At 31.6% G+C, this 24,522-nt stretch overlaps 1 protein-coding gene across 1 annotated transcript in view; it reads right to left on the minus strand.

Annotated features, from left to right (window-relative positions):
- LOC123668898 overlaps positions 1–23,808 on the minus strand; it is a 46,864-nt gene extending 23,056 nt beyond the window's left edge. Inside the window, exons 1-9 of the mRNA XM_045602590.1 lie at positions 23,779–23,808; positions 23,460–23,580; positions 22,544–22,716; positions 18,939–19,071; positions 18,343–18,706; positions 15,696–15,810; positions 13,555–13,680; positions 3,083–3,406; positions 2,520–2,639 (exon numbers count right to left, since the gene is read on the minus strand). Of these exons, the coding sequence (XP_045458546.1) occupies positions 2,520–2,639; positions 3,083–3,406; positions 13,555–13,680; positions 15,696–15,810; positions 18,343–18,706; positions 18,939–19,071; positions 22,544–22,716; positions 23,460–23,580; positions 23,779–23,808 (1,506 nt within the window). The remainder of the gene's footprint in view (positions 1–2,519; positions 2,640–3,082; positions 3,407–13,554; positions 13,681–15,695; positions 15,811–18,342; positions 18,707–18,938; positions 19,072–22,543; positions 22,717–23,459; positions 23,581–23,778) is intronic.
- Positions 23,809–24,522: the final 714 nt, after the last annotated feature.

The following is a 24,522-nucleotide window of genomic DNA, read 5'->3' on the forward strand; positions in this document are numbered from 1 at the left end:
GATGTTTCTGCGTTATACTTTTATAACTAATAATATTTTACTATCGTGAGTTTTTAAAGTCCAGTGGATTGTACATGTTATCATTATGTAACATTACACTTCAGCCTGTAATATCCCACTGCTGGGCATAGGCCTCTTTCCCCGTATAGGAGAAGGATCAGAGCTTAATCCACCACGCTGATCCAGTGCGGGTTGTCTGATTTATTCCCTACTATGAGTAACAATCGCTATCAGGTGTAAATGATAACAACTGAAACCTATGGCTTAACGTGCTCTCCGAGGCACGGCGGAGAGACCCAAAAAATACTCAGACCACGGAAAACATCTGCATGACCAATACAAATGTCATGAGCGGGGATCGAACCCGCAACCGCCAGCGCAACAGCCACAAACCAGTGCTGTGACCGTTGCGCCAACTCGTCAACAACGTATATAACGTTAAGATAATATTAAATAATAGTCTTTCTCCAATAGCCAGTCACCGACTAATTTAAAGGTATAATAAACATTCTTAAGTTAATTTCCGTCTATTAAATTAAATAAATCTAGCATTATTCGTTATGTTAGCGTAGATCTAAAAGGTTGACTTTGACCTCTGATTTTCCGGGATAGAGGGCAATCCCTTTTGTGAGAGATACACGCTTTGACATACTCCATTCATGTTAGGCGACCGACACTGAGGACATGTCGGTACTTTGAAAGTAACCAGTGTCACAGTTTCGTCTCTCCTATCGAAATACGATATCGAATGACGATGAATACATTTTTTTATCTACCTTCACTAACTTAAGGAATTTAATAATTAAATTATCATAATAATACAAGTGCATTTATTTTGTATACCAAGAAGATTCGTGAATATCAACACAAAAACGTGATTTTCATTTCTTTCTTTCTTTTATTCTAAATTATTATTCTATATGTATACGTTTGCAGCGACACGATATCGTCTCAGTTATTAACATTTTACGGCTATAAAGAAAAATTTTATCGACATGAAAAATACCAAAAAAGGAGTACTAAAAAGCGAAAAAGAAAAAAGCAAGACATATAAATATGCGTCGACTTAAATATGTTAGTAGCTGTATACGTTTTATATTCAAGGTAACACTGCTTTGCATGTTGGATTCGATCTCGTCTTACGTTTCCGAGCAATGAATTTTTCGGGCGAACACTGAATTGTTTATCGTCAGTTTGAGTTGTTCGAAGGTAACATTCTTCGAGGCTATTTGGAATGGATGCCTTTGAGTTCGCGCATGTTTTTAAGCGACAAAGAAACAAAGGAATTTACAGATATGACTCGTATATATTTTTATCTTTAACCGTACAGAACTTAAAAAGAAATTTGATGATGATGATGATTTTAACCACTTTTACAAACTATTACTTAAGTTTTTATTCATTTTATGATTTATTCTTTTTTATGCTTCATTAAGTATATGAAAGTAGCATCTACTTTGTCCAATGAGTTTCAATATCAATGTTACATTAATGAAATAAAAAAAAAGAAATATCAGTATGAGAATATTTTAGAATATAAATAAATTATACTTAAAATGTTTAAGAATTTATCAACAATCAGAACATATCATCAAACATCGCTGTATGGAAAAATTTAAAAAATCTGTGCCAGTTATTGTATGAGCAATCGTTATACACTCAATTCCTAGTTTACAAACAGCAGTCAGCTCTAGTCGCGCGTCGGAGACACGCGCACACGCTATATTTGTAATTTTGAAGGGTTTGCTAATCTTTGTACATATATACTTTTTTATAACTTATTATTTATACGATTTTGTATTGAGTTTAATAGCATTTATTTAAATGTACCAGTAATCACGTTACGAAAAGTCCCACACTAGTGATCGGAAGCTTGCCAAGGACCTTAACGACAAAACCTCCTTCCAAATGAGGTTGATGGACTATAATATCATTCATTGTTAGTGGCCCAACTTATTAGCACTTAGTTATATTTTATATTTATTACGTTATGATTGAAAAATAATATAAAGATAAGCCATTTAAATAACTAAAATTAAATATATTTAGAATTAATAATATAAGAGGTTGAATGGTTGTAACTCTAGTGTAATACTATGCAAAACCTAATAAAAATTAAAAATAAAAGTCAAGACAAAAGCGCATCACGCTGTCATATACATTAGCAGTATACAGCCCATACTGCTTTTTATTACGCTTTACGCAACTTGCTTAGTTATTTAGTGCGGTTTCAAAATAACTAGGATTTTAAGTAGGTAATAAGCGACTTTTGCTTAGTTTTTCGAATTTTTTATATTTATTTGACACTTTTGTAACAGACAATATTTGATGTGTATAAAATGATTTACTTTCCCTAATTTCATTGGAATAAAAAAAAAATAAAGGGAAAGATTAATAAGATGTTGGAAAAGTTTTCGACTAACGTTCTAAGATGCATCTAAAAGTTTTTCTAAATAAAAATTTTTAGGTATTTTTTTTGCTAAATATATATATAAGTGTTAGCTATAATATTAACTTACGGTACTCAAAGGCAAGGATAAGTTGAAACCCAAGAAACAAAATAATCCGACGATGTAAATATTCTTCACCGAACGAAACTCGCTGTGCAAGAGCCTTGATATAATTGAAGTAAACATTGCCTGTGAAAAGTAACAAAGATGTAGAAGTTACCAAAAAATGAAATAGACACAAGATTAATTTAAAATTGAATTAAAATTGTTATTAGAGACTGCTTCAGCCTCAACCTCGACCACGATTTGGTTGGCCACAAGCAGCTTACTCTCCGGTCGAGCAATGCATGTCACGGTTAACGTTCCACATTGGTTCCTGGTTTCTCTTGACCGCTTGTAGCCAACCGGATTATGGTCATTATATTCACTGTAAAATTTTTAAAACAAATTTGTATATATATACCTACTTCGCCTTGAATGTATTGATTTAATCCTTGGGATACCCTTGTATAAATTTATCTTCTTGATGTCTTTTACTTAAAATTATGATTATTTCGAAACCCAAAATCACAACTGAGAGATAATTTTACCATTTACATACATCAAAGTAATAAAACCTAAACATTACTCACCAAGCAAGCAACCAGGGCAGTAGTCATATACGAATATATGTAAACTATAAATATTTTATGAGCGTTCATGAATTCTGTGCTCAATGGCAATATCGCAAATAGTAAATAATGTGGAGTTTCCACAACTTTCGTGTCCACGCAGTTTGTTAGCACCAAGTATAGAACTCGCACTATTAGTGACCGTGCAAAGGCAGACACTACAAATACTATTGCGAATATAATGACGGCGTTATCGATCATCGTAAAAGGTGACATTGTTCCAAAATCGTAGACACCTATAAGTCCTACACCAAATGGATCTGATATCAAATTAAATGCATTACGCTGAAATCAAAAAAAATAATTAAAATGTATTTGATTCTAAACAATTACATATTTAGTATAGTCAGAGTGTTTCTTGTATTGTAATGTATGTAACAAATATATGTAGTGGATTAAAATCCGTAAAAGTTTTATTTATGTGATTAACATTAGGCTTATTTAGACATACTTAGTGGCAAATTACCCGCAACCCTAACTGTATTGACGCAAATAGAAGAACCGTAAACATCAAATGAACAATTTAAAAACAGCTTTTATTAACCGACTTCAAAAAAAAGGAGGAGATTACTCAATCCGACTATTTTTTTTTTAATGTATGTTCGGGGATAACTCCTTCGTTTATGAACCGATTTTGATAATTATTGTTTCGTTGGAAAGGAGATATCTCTAGTTTGGTACCATGATAAGGAAACCAGGATCTGATCATGGGATCCTAGAGAAATCGAGGAAAACTCTCAAAAATCCGCATAATTTTGTACTGGGTGTACCGATTTTGATGATTTTTAATTTAATCGGAAGCCGATGCTTATCATGTAGTCACATTTAAATTTCATTGAAATTCTGATTACAACTTTTGGAGTAATCTTTGCTAAAGCGTATTTACTCGACATTTTTTTTGCCTACATACGTTGTATTACTTGTCGATATAATTGAAGGCGGTTTTTCTTCGTTTGCCTGCAAACACAATAATTCACCTTCGCATATATTTGATTTCACTACAATAGAAATGAAACAAATATATTTATTTCACCATGATACAGTGTGATACGTGCTATAAGGTGATTGAGTGTAACACTTAAAGCGTGGCCAAAAAAATGTCTACATTTTCGAGTAACTAAAAAAGATATATTCGAAATAGTAAAATCAACAATCAATTTAAAAAAGAAGAAATAGATAATATCATAAAAATATACAAAAAACTTAAGTCAACCGATAACATAAAAATTTCTACCTTAAAATTACAAACGTATTACGTTACGTGTGTGTATACATTGAACATTATTACGGAGTGCAATTAATCAAACAATTTAAGGTAGCTTCTAACAAACACTCGTGTTTCGAGTGTCGCGTCAGTTAATTCCAAAAACGTTGTTGGCAGACAATCCTAATCTAGTTTCCATTAGCAGTTCATTATCATCAATAATAAACCTCCATATTTCTTTAATTATCTCAATTTATTTTATGTAAAATTGGCTAGATCATGAATTTTAATGATATTACTAATAATATAAATTTCATGATATGGTCTCATTTCACTGTCGATTGGCCACTTCATGATGTACCTTCGCCAGATCAGTGATACAAAATCGTTGGACGATATGGTCAAATAAACGCACGGCTCGCTTAACATTAATTGGCCAAAATTATTTAAACAAATCGTAAAAACCTCTACAATTAAAAAAAAATCTGCTCAAAGCGGAAAGTTGAATGAAAAGTATTTCATCTGGTCTTATAATGATGTGACCAATTTAACGACATTCCCACGAAATTTATACGCATGGGCTTGTTCTCGTCGACCTTATAGTGTTTTATTAAAACTATTGATTTATTCACTGTAGCAAGATTATAAATACGAATAGAGAAAACTATGAAAAAATATATTATAAAACTGCACAGGGTTCAGTTTTAGGACCCCTTTATTACCTCACACATGTTAACGATCTTAAAAACGTTGTAAAAACCTGTGAAATGTATCGATATGCGGATGATACATGTCTTCTGTCGGCCCATCGTGATATAAAACAAGCAATAAAAAAACTTCAATATGATTTTGACCAACTTTCAAAATGGTCCCTTGATGTTGGCCTAGTATTAAATAGAGAAAAACAAAAGCCATCTATATATAAGTTCAACGCAAAATAGATTCTCTGGAGACATATAAATCACTGCACATAGCCATCAATGTTTTCATAATTCATATACTGGTACTTGCAACTGTAACCCCGTTGACTTTGTTAAAACTCAGTGTTACCTTGGTATTACAATAGATACTAACCTCAATTGGAAGGAACATATAAACAATGTTTGCGACAAATTACGTACCATTAATTAACCATAATTAAACCCAAAATGTGACTATGGGCAAAACACATGAGTTCACGTTATTTTTGACGTAAACTTGTGGAGGCCTATGTCCAGCAGTGGACTGTATAGGCTGTAATGATGATTAATGATGAAACCCAAAATTCCATTCACAATACTATTAATGTTTTATAAATCTTTAGATGAATCTATTATATCTTATGGTCTAAGCACCTACGGTCTTACATTTAAATCACATCTCGATAGAAAATATCATCTCCAATTACGAATCTTAAAAACAATTGTACCCATATACATAAGAAATAAATACATCCTTGAAACACACACTCCTTGAAATTATTTAAGTACTGCAAAGTAATGAAAATACATACTAAAATAAAATATACATTATTAATAGAACAATATTAATTCAAACATTCAAATAAAAATGAGTCACTATAAACTCACAAGAAATATTACAAATCATACATTAAAATACCTAGACATAGTAATTTTTATAGAAAACGTACGCTTGAATATATTATTCGTTTCTCAATAAATAATCTGCCAACAAATTAAAAAAAAATTAAAAAAACTATAAAAACATTTAAAAAGTTCTTTTTAGACCAACATATAGAGAGAGATTGAAATGGCCGTATTGATTATTTTTATTATAATTATTATTATTCTTTAACCACTTGACGTTATTTTTTTTCTTTCCAATTATATTCACATGTATAATCTATTATTTGTATAGCTTTATATCATATTTTTATATTAGTAAATAATATCGTGTGTACTTTAGTATTATTACTTTAGAAGCACAGTGCACTGTTAAACCGTTAATTGTTTTTGTTGCACTGTTTATCACATAAGTTGTATCTTTTTTTCGGTAAATAAATAAATAAATAATCATCAATGTGTAATGTCAAATGAAAGGTTTTTTCCTTTTTATTTTTCACCTATTTTTTGCCATATTTAATTATTTAGTTACAATATTACAGTCTTAAGTGACTACTGTACATCATTGAATGGAACGATAATTGCGTCATTGAAGCACAAAGAAATAAAATTTTAATTTATTTTTTTACTTTTAGGAATATAAACCTAATGTTAATAATAGAAATCGAAATTAAAATTCAACTATGTTTTTCCCCGTTACGGCTTGATTAATAAAAATCGATTAAGGTATAAAATTGTACTATATACATTAGAAAGATTATTCCCTTGACTACACCGCATCGAGTGATAAATGTAATATTTCACAGTGAAGTGATGAATGCTTTTTCAATTAATCATATTTGTATTTGAACTAACGTTGGGTACCAAGAACAATATTGATTCAACTCCTCAAATACATATATGATCAGAATTCAGAAATAATATTATCAAAGTATCGCGTCACTTGTTTTGATATTTATGTTTTGTATTGTTCGCGTAACAAATAATACGAAACAAAGCGCCAACAATTACAAAATGAAATAACAATATAACATATTCAGCGCAAACATGCGAATATTAAACGCCTACAGTTCATCAAATGAAAATTAAGCGTGTGTAATTTGAAAACATATACTAAAGACTATGTTCAAATTTTAGTCCTGAACTTAAACCTCCTGAAACATGCCAAAACAAGTTTTAAGTGCTTAAGATTTATAAGCCCCAACCTTCATTCGATAATGCTCTCAGATTGTTTGTTCAATTGAAAACTCTACAACGCAAAATTTTCAGAAAATACTCTATCCAATTTCAGCGGAAGTGCATCGTTCATTTACTAAATACACAAAGAGGTTACTATCTAGCACCCTTAACCCTTACCTTTCATAGACTGTTTTATCGAATTACGTAAGCTGCAAACTATCGTAACTAGATTACGATTCATATCCGATCGAATCTCACATCTGGATGGAGCTTAATTCAAACCTGTGTACAACTGTCAGAAGAGTCACAATAAATCGGCGTAAATAATGTCGTCAGAATTTCCAACTAATGCTTAAATTTCCATTTATTATGATAAATTGTGAAACCAATACCTTTGTTAAATTTTATGTTAATATTAATTCAAGTATTTCATTTCATATTTATAAAATGATAATTGTATAATATCCTTGTAATTTATTCCATTTGAAAACAACCCTTTTTGGATGGTTTCGTAAAATAACATTGAACTAAAACATATTGTAATCCAATACTAAAATTAATTACCGAATATGAGATGAAATTAAAATTAAAATTCTAAACATTTTTGAATATCATATCAAAAATTGACCGCTCCAGCGGGATTCGAACCCGCGTCTTCGACATACCGTGTCGACACGGTATGTCGAAGACGCGGGTTCGAATCCCGCTGGAGCGGTCAATTTTTGATATGATATTCAAAAATGTTTAGAATTCCTAATTGTGGGTAACACAAAAATAAAAATCGTACATATTAAAATTAAAATTTTGAAGCTTCGTTCCCTCCTACGTCCAGTGCGTTTTATTTCCAGCTACACATCTCACGACAAAGATTGGAAAATCCTTTTAAATTAATTAGAATAAAACGTTTTTACAACGGAGAGTTAATTCAATTAGACAACGTTCAAAAGAACAATATGGAACTTAAAGTGACTTAGCAAATAAGTTCGTCACGAAAATTTCAGCACGCCAACTTAACTTTAGTTAGTCCGCAATCTAAAATTAACATCCAAAATTAAAATTGCATTGAAAATGAATTTACTAATCCTTTTAAAGGGAACAAATATTTAAACGTGGATATTATTTGATTTGATTTGAATTTGATCGAATTATATAACTGTCAAAACTAAATAATGGACTTGAAAATGATTTTACTATCGTGATATCAAAACATTTTGGGATTATAATCAAAATAACGAGCTTGTACATGAAATTTCATCCGCGGATAACGTTTGACTACTTTAAATAATAATTAATTAAATGTCTGGTGCTCGTTTTAAGATAAATAATTATGTAAGTTTAACGAGTAAAATTTTAAAATAAAAATACAACCAAAAAACTTTAAAATAAATTTTAACGAGTCTTAAAATACTTCCATAAAATCAATACACACATAAAAACCTTGATGGTATAATAATGATTGTAATTTACTATTTTTGAATAATAAACAATATTTGCTTTAATAATTATAATCATGACAAACACACACATTTTTTACCGAATTGAAAAACAAAAATAACTATATTCGGAAATTCAAAAATCCGTTTTCATAAATCATGTCAGATATTAAAATTATATTGATTTTATTAATCACACTTCTAATTCAAATTTGTGGAAATGAAAGCACACCGCTAAGTTCAAAACTAACGTTACAGGCTAAATATAGAACATAGTAAAGATTTTAGTAAACTTTAGCACATCTTAACAGCTTAGAAATGTTTACCGTAACATGAGACATACAAGATTTCGTATGCAAAGCTTACTCCCACGTACTTACTTACATTAGGGAAATTGAAAGTATGAAATGATCGAATTAATTTACTTATACAAGACGTACGTACACTTTGCATTAAGAGATCCCACGCTTTGATCTATAAAAACAGGTCATCATGCCCTCCATTTTCAATTACATTTTCGTTAATATGATGTCACATTACTTACTACCTAGGAATACGAAATATCGTTACCGCCTACTATAGATTTTCCATCCATTTTCAATTGGTATATAATTTAGAAAAAAATATTTACCTTAAGTATTGAAATTAATGAATAGTCGTTAAAATAACGGAAAGATGAAAGTTTTAAGGTTTCCTGAGCTCTTGGGGAGTATCGTGAGAAGGGTCGATAACGCGCTTGCGGTGCTTTCGGTAATATATGCGTCTATAGCTTACACGTCTCCGCTTTTCATCACGTGAGTCGTATGCTTAATCGCTATCCTTGAAATATAAAATAAAATAAAACAATCTACAATAGCTGTAGTAGTTAGCGGACTTTTAACCCGTTAGTTATAAAATAATAAGAACGTATCAAACTAACGGCTGATTAAAATATTTTATATACTATTAATGATATATTGTTTTAATAGCTACGTATTTTTATTATTTTTTAAAAGTATTACCTAACTTTTAAACGAAACTAACCTTGCTTAACTTTTAAATGAAAAAATACAAATAATTTGTGTCAACTTTTTCCCCTTTACGAACATATAATTATTAAAAAATTTCTCGCGTTTTTCTTCATTTACTGGTTTAGGACCTGGGTGACCGAGCTTAGCTCGGTATTTTTAGTAAATCGTGTTTTTTGAAAATCATATTTAAATACGAATTACATATTGATAAAATAAAAAAAAATAAAAAAAAACGATAATCGATCTGGATTACGTGAGGATTCGAACCATGATCTTTTCGGCCGAGCGCGATCGGCCGATTTCCCCTGAGCTATTACAACTTTATTGACAAATGCGAAATTTACCTTCTTATTCTAACGATATTGTAGCCATTTTTTTCATTGCCTAAAAACAGGGATAAAACGACATTTTCTAAAAATGAATCCTAGCTAGATTTATTTATCTCCCCCGTAATCCCCTGTATACTAAATTTCATGAAAATCGTTGGAGCCGTTTCCGAGATTCAGATTATATATATATATATATATATATATATATACAAGAATTGCTCGTTTAATAGTATAAAATTAAACAATATATAATAACAAAGTATCTGATATGCATGTCACTTACAAGTGTACATAATACTTCGGAATACAATGATTAAAACCACAAAAAAAATCATAAATAATTAAAATATTTGAACTTAAGATACTGTAACTGGTTCAAAGAAACGAATACGTATGTATGTATAATAGGTATTTTTACTCAGCCGACGAACGGTAAAAAAGAGTAATGAATTGGCAAGGTTTCCGTGTGGCCCTGTATGGATACGAACTTAATTTATTTGTAAATACATTTGTTACAGTAATTGTGTTTGCTCACAAACAAAGAAAAACTACTTTAATTACATCGACAAGTAATACGATGTAAGTAGTCGATAAATAAGCCAATCAATATGTATTATTAGGGATACTTCAAAACGTACTCATCAGATCTCGACAAAATTTAAATGGAACCACATGACAAGCACCAACTTTCGATTAAAAAGAAATCATCAAAATCGGTACAACTGGCTAAAGGTTATTTATTAGGTAACACAAAAAAATACAATTGAATTTAGAACCTCCTTCTGAACTTGATAACATGATATCATCCATCTACAAGTAATAATTTATTAATATCGTAGTTCGTGATGTGAAATTTAACCTAAAAAGAAAAATGAATGACATAAGTTTTGCGGACTTTTTTATTTATTTAAATATACGCAAATACAAAAATAAAGATACAATTTTGCCATAAAAACAATAATTTATTGGAAGCTACTATTTCTTTTTTCAAAACAATTTTTTTTTATGACATAGTTCGGAAATTTTTTATATTCATAAGAATCTCGAAGACAGAAATTATTTCGCAAATCATAAAATGCGCGGCATTTAGTTACCTCATTTATATATATATATATATATATATATATATAATGCATGTTCGTCTGTATGTCCTTTATAGAATCGTAAACTATGCATTTGATCATGTCATGATCTTCAACAAACTGTTGCGCATGAGTCCACAAGGTTTCTGAGCTAGTACGACCAAAAAAAAAGCGTAGCAACGCGCGCAGTGTACAGCTAGTTTTAAATATATAATTTTATCAAGATAACACATTCACTATCAATTTCAAACATCAATGTTGAACAATGTCAAATATAAGTAGCTGGCTGTGCCCACGACTTCGTCCGCGTGGAATAGGGACTTTGGACAGCATTTTTAACCGACTTCCAAAAAAGGAGGAGGTTCTCAATTCGACTGTATTTTTTTTTTTTTTTTTTATGTATGTTACATCAGAACTTTTGACCGTGTGGACCGATTTCGACAAATTTTATTTTAATCGAAAGGTGGTGTGTGCCCATCTCATTTAAATTTATTTGAGATCTAACAACTACTTTTCGAGTTATATCTAATAATGCGTTTTTACTTGACGCTTTTTTCGTCGACCTACGTTGTATTATACCGCATAACTTTCTACTGGATGTACCGATTTGGATAATTCTTTTTTTGTTGGAAAGGAGATATCCCTAGTTTAGTACCATGATAAGGAAACCAGGATCTGATGATGGGATCCTAGAGAAATCGAGGGAACTTCTTGAAAATCCGCAATAACTTTTTACTGGGTGTACCGATTTTGATAATTTTTAATTTAATCGATAGCTGATGTTTGTCATGTGGTCACATATAAATTTTATTGAGATCTGATAACTACTTTTTGAGTAATCTTTGATAACACGTAGTTACTTGACTATTTTTTCGTCGATCTACGTTGTATTACTCGTCGATGTAATTGAAGTCGGTTTTTTTTTCGTTAACGAGCAAACACAATTATTTGGATATATCTTTTGGTTTATTTTGTTTAGTTCGTTTGGTTTATTTAGTTTAAACACCTAGGTATTTACAAGTTCAAGATGATTCTTTAAATTGGTATAACTTTTTTATTTATGAACCGATCGACACAAAACAAAATTAAATGTTAAGTGAAAATTATCACAGTATATAAGTGCAAACTAAATCTAAGTCGGAAGAGCCGTTTCTGAGATTAACGTGCACAAACATATTACATTTACATTTTTGTTATATGCATTGATAACGTTTTATACAATAACAAAATTAAATGTATATCCATCAGATTACTAGCCAGCAGCACATTAATTATTAATTAATCAAAATGTAAAGAATCAAATCAATCAAAATAAGTTCATGTCCATTAAATTAAAATTGTTTTTTCAATGTTTCTAATATAACTTTTAAGGAATAAAATATGAAGATGTCTTGCTAAAGAACGGACAAGACTTCGAAACTTTGTACCAGAAAGTTAAAGAATAACTTGAAATAAAAATAATAGCTAAAAAATCAAATTGAGCCACGGGATCGAGACAAAATAATATTCATTTTTATAGCGTATCATTTTAAAAAAATAGAAATGTAAAACTATTTCTAAAAAAGTATAAAAAGATTTATTGAAAGTCTAATAAGAAACAATATTTTTTCAAACATAAAATTCGTTTAAAAAAATTTCGTATAATAATTTCCTACGACATGACTTTAAACTGACGCCTGCAATCGACATAGCGTAAGCAAAAAAAAATATTATTTCTTGTGACAATTTTTTTAAATGTAATATCACCAACTGAAACTACAATAAGACTACGGTCCGACTGATGGTGAGTGGTGACTGTAGCTTAAAGACGCTTTTAACACCATCATATAATATATAAGTATCACAAGCACGTTGCCGTCACTACCGCTAACTCTCCCCAGTAGTGGTCACCTTACACGCTACAGGAACCCAACACTACGCAAAAGCAGTGGTATGTAGCTGTGATCTTCTGAAAGGTTGGGGTACTTCCCCAGTCAGGCTGTGATCTACATCAATAACATTCTTAATAAAATGTAATATATTTGTATTCTCTTATTAAAAATATTACGTAAGACTTAAATATATAAGAGATAAGTCCACCTTTGCTATAAACCTTATTATTATGTTGTTTTTACATGTATTTTTTGAGTGCAATAAATTATGTATATATAAATATTCAACCTTACCGAATCATCCTATTTCTATTGAGTTTTTATTCCTTAATCACGATTAATGTATTTTATTTTTTCAAATATAATAAAACAATATTTTCTGGATATCAAGAAAGAAAAATTAAAGAATGAAAAATAATATTTTCTAGATATCAAGTAAATACAGAAGCGCGCGTAATAAAATGCAAGATAATTAATATTATATAAGCGATTAATAACGGTGTAGGCTGGATGAGGATTGCGGAAAACAGGGATGTCTGGCGCGAACTTGGGGAGGCCTACGTCCAGCAGTAGACTGCAATAGGTTGAACTGACTGACAAGCAATTATGTGATGTAAAATCAATGTGTGTCCATAAACGAGTGAATGAAGAAGAGTGCGTTCGAGAATGTTTGTGTGTGTGTGTGTTTGTGGCGGGGGGGAGGGGGTTTGTGTACTAGATGTGTAAATATTCACCACAATAATCGGATTTCGAATATACTTACATGAAAGAAATCTTTTATATCCATTATATCATAGAATGCTTTGATGGTATATTTGGTTGAAAAAAGTAAAAATATTAAAATGAAAGCCGTAGAAAATGTTCCCCAAATGAATGAAAATTTAAAAATCTGAAAAATAAAAATGAACTTACATCGAACATCTATTTGCCTTGTTAGGGAAAATCAATGAAACAACCAATTGAAGTCGCATTCAATAGAAATAGTATCTTTGATATAGGAAACTGAATCCTGATATACAGGATAAAATGAGCAAATCATTTGCATCGAAGATAAAAGTAGGCGCTACGAACTTCATTTATTTTTCAAACTTTACCTACAATTCACATTTATTATATATATTATTTACTGCATTATTAAAATTAAATTACAACGTAAGTTTATTTATTTACTGCATTATTAAAATTAAATTACAACTTAAGTTTATAACTATCACAGAGAGCACTTTTGCATGAAGATTTTACAAGACATATTTTAGCCCTTTGACAACTCAGCATTCACCACGGAGCCACCTGGGAATATGTCAAATCGATTTGAAAAAAATCTTTTAGAGAGGTATAGATCAGCGAATTTGATCTCGTGACGAGCGTGAGTGAAACTTTGAAGGCGTTAACTTGTTACGTAGTTTCAAACGGATCCCTTTTTAATTTGACTGACGAGTATGGCAGCATTCTCGTGTTTTAATTACGGTTAGACCACATTTAATATACGCTTCAGCCTGTAATATCCCACTACTGGGCATAGGCCTCTTTCCCCATGTAGTAGAAGGATCAGAGCTTAATCCACCACGCTGCTCCAATGCGGGTTGACGGATATATTCCCTACTATGAGTAACGATCGCTATCAGGTGTACATGATAACAACCGGAAGCGACAGCTTAACGTGCTCTCCGAGGCACGGTGGGGAGACCCATCTAGCAAACACCTGTATGGCCAATACAAATGTTTGTCATGTGCGGGGATCGAACCCGCAACCGCCAGCGCAACAGGTACAATCAATGGCTGTGACCGTTGCGCCAACGCGGCGACCACATTTAGTATATCACAATATATTTTACAATTTTGAGGAATAAGGCAGAGTCTTAATTTTTTAGTTTTTAAAATTGATCGCTTAGAATTTTTTTAGTTCTACCGACATTAACGTCTTCTGTCATCTAAAGTTAGGGTATATCTATATACGTGAAGCAAAAACTTTGTAACCCTTTTTACGAAAATTGCGCGGACGGAAGAGTATAAAATTTCGCATACTTATAGATTATATAGAGAAGGAGTGTAGAATTCTAATATTTTTTTTTTTCAATTATGCATAAAAATACACTAAATTAATAAAAAAAGCATCACACACACTACCATATATTTAATAGACACACGCATATCTCTTTTGTTGATTGTCAAAGTGTGTAGTCAAATTCAAAATTTAAAAAAAGGTTCTATATTTTCATAATTTTTTGGTTTTCTTTAATTTTAATTTTTAATTATATACAGATCGCTTTTCAGCGATAAAGCCGCCCTTTGTACCTTATAATCTTACATGTATTATTTTTGCTTTAGTGTACACCAAAAAACAATAAAGTGAATTAATGTTATGTTCATAAAATAGAAGAAACTACAAAAATCGTCGGGTTAAACGAGAATGCAACAACCGTTGCCAACATATAACTACTCTGGTGTAGTGGTGATTTTGGAACACACCCGTTTGCGGGTTCGAATCCCGTTCGAAATGGATATTTATATTTGTACATATATTTTTTTCGATTTGGATATCTGTCCTTATTCCCTATTGTGCCTCGAGGAGCACGTTAAGCTGTCGGTCGCGAGTGTTATCATATACACGTTATAGCGATCGTTCTTTATACTAGAAAAAATATATCCGCAAACCCGCAGTGAAGCAGCATGGTTAATTAAGCTACAATTTTATTCCCAAAAGGTGAAAAATGCCTATGCACAGCAGTGCGATGTTACAGGCTGAATCAAATCGTAAAATAAAACACTATACTACATATATAAATCACACATTATCACGATTGTAATTGTAGTAAAGTAATTTGAATAATAATATAAATTACGAAAGTACAAGTAATACTAATAGGTTTGATATATTTAGAAATATAAATTAGAAACACTAACCGTCAGAAGAGCACTGTCCGTTATGGTCGTGATAAAAAAATTACCGATCCACACAATGGCAATCACAAAGAGACGCGTCGACAAACTGTGTTTATCGTTGTTTGAAAAAGCCCTCCTGAAATTTTATTAGCTCCTTTAAAAATAACACATAAACAAGATACGATTACTTTACATGCTTGAACCTAAAAAAAAAAAAAACAATTCCATCACACGATTTTGACACCTGTTAAAATAATTATTGACCGATGTAAAATTTTGACTCCGATCAATCTCCCTCTTAGCTTCTCCATTTTACGTGACATTGGCAGAATCAAGTGTACCTCACTGGCATACTTGAAAGCCATTACGACCCAACCAAAAATACCAAAACTTTTACATAATTAAATTGGTAAAATTGAATATCAAACTGACAATTATTGAGCATCTGAAACTGAAAGCAACATATAATATACCATGCGATTGTAAATATTTACCAAGGCCACTAATTAGACCGAACCTTGAAATTTTTTTAATGTCACTAGGTCGGCAAACAAGCGTACGGCTCACCTGATGGTAAGCGATTACCGTAGCTTATAGACACTTGCAACACCAGAAGCATCGCAAGCGCGTTGCCGACCCAATCCCTAATCCCCCCAGGAGCTCTGGTCACCTTACTCACCAACAGGAACACAATACTGCTTGAAAACAGTATTATTTAGCTGTGATCTTCTGTAAGGTCGAGGTACTACCCCAGTTGGGCTGCTCCATATTTTGAGCAGGAAATTCCTGCTGTACCCTACCTCAAAAAAAAAATTATTAAAAAAAATAACAAAGTAAAAAATGATAGATTAATAGATTTTATCTTTATATTTAAAAATATAATTAAAGAGAAAAAAATATTTGTAAACACGATTTCAATTACGAATATTTATTTAATAACATTAAAAGTAACTATAGTTATGTTGCGTCTGGCTTGGTTTTTGTTTGACCCGAAAATTTGACATATCTTTCTGATTCAGCTTTCAGAACAGATTTCAGATTAGTTCAAATTTATATTACTACGTAAATAAGTATTGCAGTTAATATGCACCTAATTACTGGCGTTGTGTTGTTATAGAGAAAACCTAAATTTGGAAATTCGGTGTCACGATCTATTAACTAAATAATTTTAAACATAAATTGACTCTACGTTATGTGAAAATGAGAATATAACAGCTCTATGTTTATGGTTTTATTAAATAGGAATATGTCGAATTTTCGCATGCATTTTGATATTTATATACTAATCAGAACGTTAAATATGGAACACGGTTTTAATTACGAGTATTTATTTATAAACAGTATACATAACTAATTTAGACTCGCGTTTCGTTTGCCTCGGTTTTCGTTTGACCCAAAAAGTGTTTATTAATTTGTAATATTTTATTTAACTTTTACTTTTTCTTCTTCTCCCTTGAGTTATAGGTTCCAAAAGAACCATGACCTTACTTTACTTAAAGATTCATATGGTATTTTTTTTGAAATAGTTTTTTTATCACACCGATCCGATGAGCTTAGGAGCGTAGGTCTTTTTTGTGAATATATTGATTTTTTTTTGACGTGAAAACATCTAATAAATCGATGAACGCCGGCTGCATGTACGAAAAAGGATGACTCGTTGTCATGTTACGCTCATTATACGCTTGCGCTGCAAATTTTGTTATGACCGTAAACTTACTTTACAGACAAGCAATTTTTTTTATACACAATTTTCTTTTATAATAACAAACGTAAAAAAAATCTAATTTGGTTCACTTGGAAGCTATGGGCGTGTATACGTATTCACGACACATAACAACGAACAAAGATTAAAGAAATAGGAATAACAACAAAGGTTTTAAGTTATTAAAACTACTAATGAACTTCGACGCGATAATTGACAAACTTTCAAAGTATAGATTCAAGGTGCAAGCTAAAGTCACGGTCAATGCTTCTGGATACCTTTGAAATATCGTAATAGCAAAACTTAAATGAGATACTAGGAAACGCAAGCAAGTCGAACTCGGAACTCGTCTTATTTTCATAATTAAATAGGATTTAAATATCAAATATCAAGCTACATCATAATTTTCTTGACGATTTTATAGTTACATTTTATTTTAACTTGTACACTGTCTGATCATTTGGATGTCTTAAGAAGTTTACAATTTTAATTTTATGCTGTTATTTTTTAACTCTGATATCAGTAATATACAAATATTATCATAAAATTTTGCTTAGATATATTTTAATAAAATTATTTTGTGTTTCGTAATTACGTGTAAAATATCAAAGGGAATGTGTTGTGAAGTATATAATTAACATGAACCGAAACATCTAAGAAAATCTACGCCTACTGAAATATTCGTATTTTCTGTTCTGAAGAAAATACGACTTACAATTTAATTTTAATATTATATCTTAATATTGTGTTACTCTTACTACTGTGAGCTAGTAATACCTTTTAATTTGATTATTTCTTTGATAATTTAGCAAGTATAGACATATTTTTTCTTTAGCTGTTTCTCCGTCAACCTAGGACAAGCTGGCGTATTGCAGGTGGATATCCACGCCAAAATTTACCACTTCGTGGCAGCGTGGAACATCGAAGGAGATCGCACGGATGCGGAGACACAGGACATCCTGTTACGGCGGTGGACGGAGAAGCTGACCCTGCCAGTCCCCGGGCAGTAGTCGGTGGATGCGGTCATGCCGGTCCTTCGGAAGTAGTTGAGGCGGTGGTTCGGGCCGCTCACCTTCCGTTTGATGCAGGTATTTTCCGGATACGGGTGCTTCGGTAAGTACCTGTACCTGCACCATATCGTGAGACAGGAGGTAACTCCGGCCTGCCATGAGTGTGGGGCCGCCAGACACCTCGACGCTCCACACGACACGATCCCACATGTCTGAGGGATGGCCTTGTTGTAAGCGAAGCCACCCCTCATTGTGCCGGGCCGCCGGGGCGAGGTGGCGATTGCTAGCGTGACTCCATCTCGCCCCATTCAGGCGGTAGTCTGCTCACACGTGGTGGTTTTTGGTCAGTAAAAATCTGACACAACGTCCCCGGCCCCCGGCGCCCCAGCGCTGGAAGGGTATCCATGAGAATTTTCCCCACGTAAAAAAAAAGGATTTTTTATTGGTTTCGAAATAATAACAAATTATATTAAAATAAATCATTAAGCAATTCTCACCTGTAATATAAATGAGCGGACGTAAATTTGAAATCAGTAATCTTTATTTTGTTACCGCAATGTACTACGATATCTTGCGATGGCATACAGGTGATATTTGCCCGAATATTTTTACATTTTGACCAGTTCGGTGAAGCATTCATACTGATGAAGAAGTATCTCAATGAATCAGCTAAGTCACTTGCATGCTACAACAAAGATAATTTAAAAAAAAAATTAAATACTTTCATCACATGTCGACAGGTCAGGGAAATACAAAAGGCTTGACATAAAATGTTAGTCTTTTTTGGAGGTTTACAAAAACCGCAATCATGCAACTCCTCGTAACTCATAACTCATTCATTTATATTTTGAGGTATTTTAACTTTTTTTATGTAATTTCTTTTGTGATAAAATTTATAAATATTCAATATTTAATTGTATGAATAAGGTGACAAAAACAAGTGTGTGTTCAAGGATTCAATAATATGAAATATAAATAAAATATCTTCAAATCTTCGATATAAAACATAAGTCGTAAGTTGGTAAAGATGATAGATATTGGATTCAATAAAGATGCTTAGGAAATATAATTTATTAAACAGACTTTGTGAGATATTACGTTTTAAATTGAAAAGTTTCGACGCCTTTTCAGCTTTGGCATATTGATACCCTTTGGAAAACTTGATCAGTTGCTTTCCCTTGCAAGGTGCCGGTTACGAGAGCCAAAGATTTATTCAAATTGTAGAATTTACAAAAGTATACAGAAGTGGTTCTACAAATATCCGTTATATGGAAAATTTCCGCTATATAGAGACGATGCACTGTCACAATAGTGAGCGGTGCAATTTAAATCTTGGGCACACATAACAGTTTGAACAGATTCTGAAGACTATTTCATGCAGTCGTATTATAAAAACCGGTAATCGGTGGATTTGTACAGCGTCCTGTAGCAAAAGCGGAAAAAAATTGCTAAAAGTGACATTTCATACAAATATTATTTGTTCTATTGTTCTAAAAAAAGAAAAACTAAATTTTAATCAACCAATTTGACGTTGGTTTTACAAAAATATTTATCATGGTTATTTTCAAGTTTAGTTTATTGTCACACACACACTTCAGCCTAATACAATCCACTGCTGGACATAGACCTCCACAAGTTCGTGCCAAAAATGGCGTGAACTCATGTGTTTAGCCCATGTGGGTTAGTGACCGCAGGGCTGGTCGCACCGAAGACGCTGTTGCCCGTTTTCGGTCTGTGTATTTCAAAGCCAGCAGTTGGATGGCGATCCCGTCATCGATTGACTTTTTAAGTCGACTTTTTCAAGTTGGTAGTGGAACTATGTTATCCCTTAGTCGCCTCTTACGACACCCACGGGAAGAGAGGGGGTGGCTATATTCTTACTGCCGTAACCACACAGCAAAGTTTACTGTAATAATCGAAATTTATTATACTCGTAAGAAAACGTTCTTGCCTCGCCCTTTATTGTTTCAATTAACTTGATTTTTTTAAACACTGTTGTGTGTCCAAGCAGGCGAACTAATGGCAAAACTAATACAAATAAAATTTATAATAACCCAATTATAATAAAATTCGAAGATTCGATTGTTTGTTTGCATTGAATAGACTCCGAAACTACTAAACCGACTTGAAAAATTCTTTCACTGTTGGGAAGCTATATTATCCGCAGGTAACATAGGCTGTATTACATTTTAAAAAGATCTTTTTTTTAATTTTTGTTTTATACCCGTGCGAAGCCGGGTACTAGTAATACTAGTTTATTAATACACATCAAATAATTATTTCTTACCTGGTAAGAAAAATAAATAACAAAAAATGAACACAAAGTTAAAATTATCCTAGTCACACTGTAATATCTTATTTGAAAATACTGTTGCTAATTTTCCCTTACAACACTGAAATTTCGAGTAAAATAATACTCGAAATGAACATCGTACTTATACTACGCGGTTCAATTTTCGAAACCACAAATAAAATATACGTATTTCCTATCAATTTATTCGAACACGTGTAAATCAGTGATCAAAACCGTACTCTCATTGAATTACTATTGCATCCTATTTATCATATTTCATGAAAATCGTTTAAAAGCTGTTCGTTGACCGTGACCGAAGCTCTAGCCACGCTCTGATCGTGAAATACACGTGAAACGTTTTGAAGGTTACATAGTGTAACAAGGCTTATTGATTTAATCGGATCGTATACTATTAATGCATTTACACAAATTAATCAATTTGGGACTGAAGGATTAACTTTAATATTATGCATAATACATTAATACTAATAGCATTAATCCATACAAATAAATTAAATTGGAGTATCTGTTTGTAATATTAAAACAACAGTCTTTTTTGCACACGGTACATATACCAAAATAACATTTTTTTTACAATTTTTGTCTGTCTGTCTGTTTGTTCCGGCTAACCTCTGAAACGGCTGGACGGGACTTTCACTGGCAGATAGTTGATGTAATTAAGCGTAACTTGGGCTAGCTAGTTTAGGTTTTTATTTTAGAAATTTATTTATTCTGTAACTCTGCGAACTGAATGTTTTTTTTTTTCATTCCGTCACGTTTGCACAGCTCGTACAAAAAAAAAAGGATACGTCAGTAATGTGTACTTAGTATACAATTAAAAACATATAAAAAATTTTAACCTGTCATTTTGTTTCAGTTTTCAGTAAAGGAAAAACGAATTATAAGAGTATTTATGACAGCAATTATTTAATATAGCAGCCAAAAGAATTGTATTTAGAATATTTTTCCACATGTTACAAACTAGATTGCGAAATTTGATGTGTTTTTCTATAAATGATACTACTGGACATTTCTTTTTAAACCCTTACGTAACAAATCGTCCACAAATATTTATTTATTTATTCAAAATTTCGCACACAAGTCCAAAGTTTAACAATATGACAAATGACAAAATAACAATATAAGAAAATACAGGTTGCATCAGTTGCAGCAGGCGGCCTTATCGCTAATACAGCAATCTCTGCCAGGCAACCTTCGGGCAGAGGGTTAAAATAGGGAGTGTAGGATGGAGCGCAAAATTGTATGTAAAATGAACATATACATACACACGTACAAACAAATAAACATATTATGCTCATATACATATACAAACATACATACACAAACACATTTCAACTTGATAAATTTTAAATGAATAACAAAAATTCACTACATAAAGTACTAAAATAAAAATTGTTTGATATAAATGAAGACGAATTATGTGTCTCTCTTTTTTATATAAATCCAAAATCTGATATTTGTAATTTAAATCAGAATTGATAAACCGACAGAATAATCACCAATATCTTTTCAAAAATATTGCAAATAACTGCAACTGCACTGGACTATTAGCAGTATTTATTATAACGCGTACGTGACGTTTAATACTATAATTAGGTGATTACAAAATATTGCATACTTTCGATATTCCGAGAGGTACCTCAAATACGAGCAAAAAATAAACACTGCAGTCTGAACTTAAGTCACATGTAACACTGCTAGATAGAAGCCTCTTTTCCCTTACAGAAGCTTCGTAGCTTAATCCATAAATCCACTGCGAGTTTTTAGACGATTTCATACTATGGTTATTTGAAGTAAAATACATGATGCTTTGTCAATTTTGTAATTTACAAGATTAACTCACCAGTATCGTCCAAAGCGCCGTTTGCAATAGAATACCAAACGAAATACCCCTTAACAGTGGATTCAAATGTTTGTTCGTGTCTAATCTTCTGGAATATTGTTTTATAAAGAAATCCATAAACATGTAACTTATACCTATAAATATTGTGTATATTATATATTCGAATACGTGAACTGGAAAAAAAGGAAAAATTTGTTTGATAAGTATCTAATAGCAATAAGATTACATTAGTTTGATTATAAATATATATTTTTATATAAAAAATATTAATTAAAAATCAACTTCAATTTACAAAAATTGTGATTTTAAAGCATCGACGACAAGAAGGTTCGAGTCATTAACAAGATTCAAAAAGTTGAACGTAGTAAAAGATGTTAAATTATTTCAGTGTAATTTTTTTTAATCGTAAAATGAATTGCTTTAAATTTTTTGTTAACTTAAGCGTACTTTCAAAAACTTTAGCAACGTTATCCTATTGAATATATATAATAGAAATATAGTATAATAGAAAGGCTCCAAGAAGCAAAAAATTATTAGAGCAATTATTTAAACATTTTTTACTATCTGCAGTGAAGACGGAGGTTGGGAAATATTTTGTTAATTAACAATAGTCCTAATTTATTAAAAAATGAACTTAAAAACTTTTTTCCTACGGGGATTTATTCATTCAAGTATTTAGGATGCATCATAATTTTTAAACATATTATATACCAATTTTTACGTAACCATAGGGGTGAAGGTAGCGTTTTGTTGACTTTCGCTGATAAACAGGGTGGCAGGTAAGGTCGTAGTAAAGTAAGTAGTAGTAGTAAGTAAACACGGGTGGTTTAGATAACGAAAATTCTGCTTACGTGATACTTGAATGACCCTTTCAAATTATATTAGTTTTTTCATTTATGCGTATACAATTATTTACCTTTAACAACTAAAACTTTTGAAAACATATCAAAGCTTGAACAAGTTGTCGAAAAAGCATGCGCCAGATATATAAATTTTTGAATACTCTCCCATCTGAAGTGACTGCGTATGTAAAAATCCTGAAAGGAAAAACTATATTACAGTAAGGAAATCACTTTTAATTCATTCAACTGCCTTCATAGGGTAAGAATCATCGGTCTGTCGAAATTCTGAAATCACACCTATCACACACACAAATACCTAGATAACATATGTATAAAGGACATCGAACCCGCAACCGCTAGCGTATCAAATATTTGATATGACGTATATATTACTTCATACTTCAGTCTGAATGCAAGAAACATTTTTAATTAATCTCAAAAAGAAATACATTTCTTAAAATTCAAAAGTTGCTACTCGTATTACTTTTACAAGAATTAATTACACTCTCCTTTGACTTAAAAAAATATGAAAAAGAAATGTAAAATAAAGTATAAAGAATGTAATTAATTACGTTTTTAAAAAATGCACCATCAAAGCAACTATGAAACTCGTAGTGCATTGAAATTTTTAAAAATATTTATGCATTTTCGCTGTCGTATTTCTTTATTAAATATGTCACAAAACTGTGATTACAAGATGACCTTCAACAACCACAGCATCCGTGAGGTAATACTTTGAGACAAAAGTAAAAAAAGCCTCTATCGTGACTGGCTTTGTAACCTAAAAAATAATAACCAAACAGCAGATCCGATAACCTTTGAAAACGTAGTTATACATATTAGTAGTATGCAGCCTCCTAAACAAGCCTCGTAGAGCCCAAAGACTGTCTCGACAAAATCATGACCACCAATTTTTTTTTTCTTTTTTAACATACACACACAATTGTCTGTTTCTAAAGTAAGCAATTTAATGTTTATGTAAGAGCCGGCTGATGTAGATATTTCTATATGAATATACATGGGAACAAAACACTTATAAATATAAATATTACACCCAGATACGGACGGTAATCGAATGCACAATCCGCTAAGCAGATAGCAGGGCCACTACAAAATGCACCAACGAGCTAATCAAGT

Source organism: Melitaea cinxia, chromosome Z, assembly GCF_905220565.1.
Source record: "Melitaea cinxia chromosome Z, ilMelCinx1.1, whole genome shotgun sequence".
Taxonomy (NCBI): domain Eukaryota; kingdom Metazoa; phylum Arthropoda; class Insecta; order Lepidoptera; family Nymphalidae; genus Melitaea; species Melitaea cinxia.